General features: G+C 43.0%; 1 protein-coding gene across 1 annotated transcript; it reads right to left on the reverse strand.

Moving 5' to 3' along the window:
- Nucleotides 1–166: 166 nt before the first annotated feature.
- Nucleotides 167–5,620, reverse strand: MBLAC2 (metallo-beta-lactamase domain containing 2). Its single transcript, XM_033087015.2, has 2 exons — nucleotides 5,115–5,620; nucleotides 167–3,626 (listed from the first exon to the last, which is right to left on the reverse strand). Exons 1-2 carry the CDS (start codon nucleotides 5,557–5,559, stop codon nucleotides 3,238–3,240), a joined length of 834 nt encoding a protein of 277 aa, XP_032942906.1. The 5' UTR covers nucleotides 5,560–5,620; the 3' UTR covers nucleotides 167–3,237.
- Nucleotides 5,621–7,579: the final 1,959 nt, after the last annotated feature.

Here is a 7,579-nt window from a genome sequence, read left to right on the forward strand (position 1 = left end):
TATGTCTGCTCTTCCAAGGCAAAGTGCATCTATGATGTGTAAACATTTTTAATGCAGTTTCTTTCTCAGGAGCATAAATAATTCTGCTAGCAAGTTGTACATATACTCTATCTAGAATTGTAAGTGCTTCTGTTGAGAAATATCTAGAAATTACTACTTAACTGCATAGGATTATAATATTTTATTATGATAATACACACCAAAAAAAAAATGTGCATACTGTTGTTTAACATCATAACAGCCTTGAGAGATTACAGAACAAAACCTCCCATCTTATTTTTATGTCAATTCCTCAGTTTACTGAACACTGCATTAACATGTATTTAGATGTTACAAAGAAATCAACACAGTTCTAAATGCTCAACATTACGCAGTATTTAAACTTACAATGCACATTTTAAATATTTAATCTAAGTAGTGTTAAAGGACGACTGTCAAATTCTTACCATCAAAATCTGGTAAGCCTTAACAAAAATAATCAGAGACTGTTCTTTTAACTTAAAATCATTTAAGTATTGTTTATCTAGTCAATTTCTTATAATACAAAAAACAATTTCACGACCCTCAAAAAGCTACTTTCATTTGGATTATAACAGCAGTTTACTAACAAACTCCACTTTGGATTATGTGCATGTAAATCTCACTTCTGAGCTACAAAATTATCCCCTACGTTTTGGTAAAGCAAAAAAGTCAAAATTTTGCCAAATTTGGTTACATACTTAAGCAGACTTAAGCATAGCTTAATAGGACATTTTGACAGTGATCTGGCCATTTAAGGATCCTAGTTGATAGACATAATGAGCCCAGATGATACTGAGCCACAAATGATGGAGGATGGAGGTTACCTTTTTTTTGAACTGATGTGCCCGTGAGTCACCTCTTAGGAGCTCAGGCTTTACAAAACAGTAAAATCTGGCAACAGAAATTCTAATACTGGATCAAATAAACAAACTGATAGTGGTATAACACAGAATGCCAATTCAAAGAGACCTTACTCTTCTAGTGAACATTTGCAAAACTTAAGCAACTTGACATCCATACTGGCAGGTTTTGTGACAGGAGTTCTTGCTGACTGCCTTAATGCACAAGGTTACCTACAGGGCTCCCGGTCTTCACAAAACCATTGTTAAAAAGAATGATTATTACTGGTGTTACACCACTTTCAACTAATTTGCGGGAGTTCAATTACTGTAGGTAACCTGAGACACCATGGCATCTGCTGGATAACTTGTGTAAGCTTTAGCAATATGTATAACTTCAGCCTACTTCCCAGGCTGTTTTCGTATTTCTTCCTCTGCCAGCTGAGGCCAAGATAAACACCTCTTGGTTCTATGACATAAGTCTACCCACTGATCACTAGTCACATCATACACTGATGTACATGGAGTTCTCAAAAAAAAAGAAACTGATCTGAGTGATGACAAGTCTTTCAAGTGGTGCATCTCTGCACATGTTCTGCCCACTCACAATTTTGCTTCAGCTTGGAGATAGGCACTTCTAAGAAGAACTAGGCAACAACCAATCAGTACAAATTCTGGTAAAGAATATATTCACAGTAAAGGCAGGAGTCCAGTCATCTATGAAAGCAAAAAAGCCTTACATAAGATACTCTCTTTTATCATTTTTAGACAGAGATGCTTTTGAAATTTTGCAATAGGTTTGGGGTTTTTTCCCACAAGAATTTACATATTTTCAGAAGGCTATCAACTTCGTCTCCCTTATGCCTTAGAAAGAGCCCAAACCTTTGGCTCCCTTACTATTGGCTGTGATGGGGGTAAAACCTTCTGCACAAAGTCAAAGCCAAGAAGTAAAGTTAAACTGCAACTAAAATTTGGGAGAAGCATTTGCAGTCTTTTTAGGAACATGCATATGTCCAAGTACAAAAATAAATTCAGATAGTGTCCTTTTAAAAAGGTTAAATATATACAAACTGTTAGAATAATTACACAAACTCTAACAATTTCTGCAGCTTTTAAATATCACACATTCAATTCTCATAAACAAGTTACAATGCTATTTAGCATTTCTCAAATGTATTTAACTTTTTTTGGAGCAAACTCAATGTAACATACTTTACATTTTCAGAACAACCATGTGCAGCATACTTCAGATGCAAACAGTAAACAATTTGAGTTACATTCATTTTGTGATAAAAAGTAAACTAGGTGCTTAATGCAACATCTTCACTATGGCAAGGTCATGTTAATGCCTCAGTCCCTCTCCTAACACAGATGATTAAGAACCAAGTTACAAAACAGTCACATGAAAATCCCCTTAAGCATGAACAAACACAGCTCATCACAGTTCACTTCTCTCAATCTTCCAGAACAACATACTCTCTAAGTTTTTCTTATGAGCTGACCAGAAGAAAATAAACCCATCCAGGAAAAGCTCAATCCAATTTGTACAGGGTAGTGTAACACATTAATTCACTAGTTCACAAATTTTCTAATTCCTAACTCACATGCCTACAAGGAAGACAGTTCTCTAGCCAGTGGTGAAAGTGCTCCTGCTTGCTCCCTCTCTTTTGGTGCAGTGGGTTCCTTGCAGCACACCACGAAACATGAAAGCCTCAATAGTCTGTCTTTACCAAAAGCTTTTGGGTGAACTGATCTATCTGTGACTGCCAGCTTGAAAGCTTGGTCTATAGAACTTCCACCTGTTAGTATATTCTGAAGAAACTGCCAGACAAGTACTTTGCAAAGATAAAATTTCAGGTGGTGAGAGGTGCAGCAGATACCTGCCCACAGGTGGCAATGGCTGCAGATTTATTTCCTTTTGCCCACTGAGTCCTGCAGAGATGTTGCTCCTGCTGTGACCTAATGGCACTGCTCCCAGCAGAGACTAGATCTTCGCAAGAGCTCTGCTAGGTGAAAACCTGAGCAGGAGGTGATAGATAATCATGTCTAGTACCACATCAACAAAGTTTCAGGCATGAATGGAAAACTTCTCATTTTAGCATATCTACCAGAGTTGTAACAAAAATATAGATTTTAATTGCAATACGTGTGCAAACATGCTCTGAAAAAGTAGAAAGAAAAACTGTAGATTTGGCTAAAGCTACTAGTTTACAGAGTTTTTATAAAAACATGAATAAAGTAGGAAAAAACAGGGAGAATTTTTGAAATTCACCTGTATCAATCTGCCATCTTTTTGCTAACACATACTGCTTCTGCTTGTTATTGATGCTTTCACAACCCATTTTACAGCAGGTGACAGATCACACAAAATTGACTGTCACTGAGAAGTGATTCTTGAATTTGCAACACGAAGTGCTATGCTTGCAATGGATCTCATAGCACAGGTAGAAATCTTGTGACAAACTCCAGCTTGGGAAACATAGTTTGAAGCTAACCAATACAGCCTTTCTGCTCCAAATATGTTAAAGTGCCCAGGCAGTACTTTCTCCACAAGACCTCTGTCTACTAACTCCATCAGGCGCTGGCAGCTTGCAACATAGTCACTGATTCTGCTGTAGGGAAGCCAATCGATCATAGATCCATCATACACCACATCTCCGCTGAACAGAATCTTCCTGTCCTTGTCATGTAAGCAAATACTGCCTCGTGAATGACCAGGCATGTGCATGACAGTGAGTTGTCGATCTCCGAGGTTGATCACATCCCCTGCAAACAGATTTGTTACAGGAAATTGTATGCATTGTCATGTTTCTTAAATGACACAAAGAAAACTACCTACTCACTGGCAGAGTTTACATACTACAGATCACAACAATGGGAATAGGGCATTTATTTTTTTAGTGAGGTGTCTGAAATATAACCTTAGCAAAAAAGTGTTTTCAAATGACACTAACAGCTGACACAGGCTTGGGTGGTATTAACGGAATATATTCACATTCTAATAAATTGAACAATGTGAAAATCAATGCAGTAGTGAAAATAAAACAGGAAACAAATAGTACACTTCTAAGCTGGTTTTCCTTTGAAAGGTTACAAATAATGTATTTCACAATTTATTATAATTTTACCCTTATTTAATTAATCTAGAATTGCACTGCTGTTACTCCTAAAAGGCAGAAGGCCTAAACATAAATTGCTGGAGGAAAAGCAAGACAGGCCTCAACGTACTTTCTTAATCTCATTCATTAAGACAAAAAAATAGAACTTTCTTACCATTAGGTCATTTTTTTGCCAGTTTAAAAGCGAATGAATTGTACCAACCATTGAATGGATACTCTTGTCTTATGTCTCAGTTAATATCTTAAAAACTCTGATGCTACTCTGGCAGCCAATGCACTTGTCCTTTTACATAAGTAGTTTTAAAAATAATCCTCCCTCCTTTTTGAGGACAAAAAGCAACTTAAGTTTCTCTTGTTTTACTATAGTTAAATGTCACTATAGTTATTTAACTATTACTATAGTTAAATGTCATCCAATCTTTACTAAACCCTTCAGTAAGTTGAGTTCTGCTTTTCTAAGCACCTATGTGGGTGCTTAATAAAACAGAGTAAAGCACTGTGCCCAAGGTGTTACCTCTCTGAGTCACCCTTTAACATCTGCTGAACAGTATTGTACAGTTCAGGTGTTTTGCTACCAAAAACTCTAGTCACTGTCTCCCATTAGTAACTAAATGCTACATCAGAAACAACTGATTTTTTTTTACATTGTACTGAAGTCAGATAAAATCAGTAAATGTATTTATGTAGAATTCATATAAATTCTGTAAAACAAAAATTGTGATCTCAGTAGATATTTCAGGAATTTTTCTGCACCTTCCATGTCTTGACAGCTTAAAAATAATAACGGTCACCAGATGATATAACATGACCTGCTGACATACTGTTTGATGCCTAAGGATAAACATGGGGTGCTCAATTAGCCACCTAAATCACTGCTGAGTGATTCTCATTCTAGATGGAAAAAAAAAAGCCAAACCCGGCCGCCAAAACTTTCAGAGCTGGTAGAAACGGTTTAACTCACTTTTACACGTCTTTCTGATCCCATGCTGACCGCGCGTGGTTTTAAGGTTCACAGGAGTGACAAAATTAATCGATTTAATTATTTATAGGAGGAACTGCGTAAAAGAAGAGGCGCTCAGCGGGAAAGAAGCTGCTCCGTAATACCCAGCGCACTGTATCCCGCGGCCCCCCTTACCCTCCTGCAGCAGGCGGCTGGGCCGGACGGGCGGGACGCGGAACTGCCGTGCGCTCCAGCCGGGCCGCGGCGACCACGCCACCTCCCGGTCCGACAGCCACGTCACGGCCTCGTAGTTGTCGCCTTGCAGCAGCGCCGCCGCCTCGGCGCTGTGCACTGCCACCTCCTTGAAGTGCTGCAGCCCGCCCGAGTGGTCGAAGTGGACATGGGTGGCCACGGCCAGTAGCGGCCGCGGCCCGGCGCTCCCGGCCGGCGCCAGCAGCCCGGCGTCGCGCAGGTAGTCAGGCAGGCTGCGCAGCCCCAGTCCCGCGTCGATCACCACGTCTCGCTGCGAGCCTCGCACCAGCCAGATATTGGCGCGGTTACTTGACTCATAGAAGCGCTCCTGTATCCAAAAGATACCGCCGCCCAGGGGCTTGTGTACGAACCACTCCAGCGCCGACATGGCTCGGCAAACGCTCGAGCCCACGAACCCCGCGCCACCGCCCCCAGCGGCGAGGCGGGCGCGAGCGCGGGCCCGGCGCATTGCGCCAGCGGCAGGCGGAGCGTGGCCGTGCCGAGTGAGGAGGAGGGAGGTCCGGAGGGCTGTAGGGTCGCAGGCGTTGCGTGACGGGCGCGTGTTTAAGCTCACTTCCCCACTGACACCCGCCGGCGGTGGAGGCAGTAGAGGCGTAGAGCCCCGGCCGTGCGGGGAGCGGCGGGACCCACCAGGGGTGGCGGGCCGTCAGCGAGGGGTCAGGGAACAGGAAAGGAGCGGATAGCAGCTATGAAGGGTATTCGCACACAGCAGCAGCTAGTGACCCTCAGGACAAGTATCTTCTCCCGCAAAGGTTCACGGGCGTCAGTTTAAAAAGACACTCACAAAACCTCAGTATCTAAAGTCCTTTCTTCCGTATCTGCTTTTCCCTTAAGCTGATTGCACCTGCCTCTAAAAATCAAGGATCCACGATCAGGAATTTTGTTTTGAGAAAGCCGTAGGACACCGAGAGCTCGTCAGAGCACTCAGTTAGCTTGGGTCTGCTGTTGCCTCACCAGCCGTCCGTCATTTGTCGAGGATCCGGAACTCCATGGGCCTTTCCCTCCCGAAGCATCAGCTGCCTTCCCCTGAGCAGCTGCCCGAGAAACTGCATGCATAGGTTAGAGGAATTTGAAAAGCCTAAATCTGTAACTCTACTCTTTTGTAAATGACAGAGAAACTACGCATAAACATGAAAACACACCTAGCTGATCTTTTAGACATCCCCCAAAGCAACTAGAACACTAGTTCTGGTAACTTTACCATGATAAGTGGCATAGTTGTACAACTCAACTCTTCAGGATTGCTCCATCTGTCACTGTAATTTTGTGCTGTCAGTAAATATAAACGTTCTGAACCATTATGCTTAGAAGAATCAAAAGTTTGGGTAAAAATGTGGATTTGAAATGCTACTGGACTTTAAAGCTTATTCTTACAGCTTCAACTTAATTATCGAAAAATGCTGTTTCAAGAGAATTTACTAGGAAATAATTTTAAGGAAGCATTAAATGGATGTTCAAATTCATTACATTTCATGATTTTCCTTGCTAGCTCAGCATCTCATTCAACTTTTGTTGTGTGATTCTGCAATAGTTTGTTGTTTTTTTTTTTTACACCTAGAAAATTGCTCAAATATGCGGCTTTACAATGTCTTTTATGTACTCAATTATAAAAGGCTCACATCTTGCTTTTCATCCTATTTTCTAAGAATTTCCCTTCCCTTCCCTTCCCTTCCCTTCCCTTCCCTTCCCTTCCCTTCCCTTCCCTTCCCTTCCCTTCCCTTCCCTTCCCTTCCCTTCCCTTCCCTTCCCTTCCCGACTTCCCTTCCCTTCCCTTCCCGAACTTCCCTTCCCTTCCCTTCCCTTCCCTTCCCTTCCCTTCCCTTCCCTTCCCTTCCCTTCCCTTCCCTTCCCTTCCCTTCCCTTCCCTTCCCTTCCCTTCCCTTCCCTTCCCTTCCCTTCCCTTCCCTTCCCTTCCCTTCCCTTCCCTTCCCTTCCCTTCCCTTCCCTTCCCTTCCCTTCCCTTCCCGAACTTCCCTTCCGGAACTTCCCTTCCCTTCCCTTCCCTTCCCTTCCCTTACCTTCCCTTCCCGAACTTCCCTTCCCGGAACTTCCCTTCCCTTCCCTTCCCTTCCCTTCCCTTCCCTTCCCTTCCCTTCCCTTCCCTTCCCTTCCCTTCCCTTCCCTTCCCTTCCCTTCCCTTCCCTTCCCTTCCCTTCCCTTCCCTTCCCTTCCCTTCCCTTCCCTTCCCTTCCCTTCCCTTCCCTTCCCTTCCCTTCCCTTCCCTTCCCTTACCTTCCCTTCCCTTCCTTCCCTTCCGAACTTCCCTTCCGAAACTTCCCTTCCCTTCCGAAACTTCCCTTCCACTTCCCTTCCGATCTTCCCTTCCCTTCCCTTCCCTTCCCTTCCCTTCCCTTCCCTTCCCTTCCCTTCCCTTCCCTTCCCTTCCC

Source organism: Catharus ustulatus, unplaced genomic scaffold (assembly GCF_009819885.2).
Source record: "Catharus ustulatus isolate bCatUst1 unplaced genomic scaffold, bCatUst1.pri.v2 scaffold_99_arrow_ctg1, whole genome shotgun sequence".
NCBI lineage: Eukaryota > Metazoa > Chordata > Aves > Passeriformes > Turdidae > Catharus > Catharus ustulatus.

What these genes read in the sequence shown, in the direction of transcription:
- MBLAC2 (XM_033087015.2), bottom strand. Translation starts at nt 5,559, where the DNA reads ATGTCGGCGCTGGAGTGGTTCGTACACAAGCCCCTGGGCGGCGGTATC. An exon ending in CAGCCGCCTGCTGCAGGAGG is followed by an intron (nt 3,627 to 5,114) that starts GTAAGGGGGGCC and finishes ATCTGTTTGCAG; the next exon opens with GGGATGTGATCAACCTCGGA.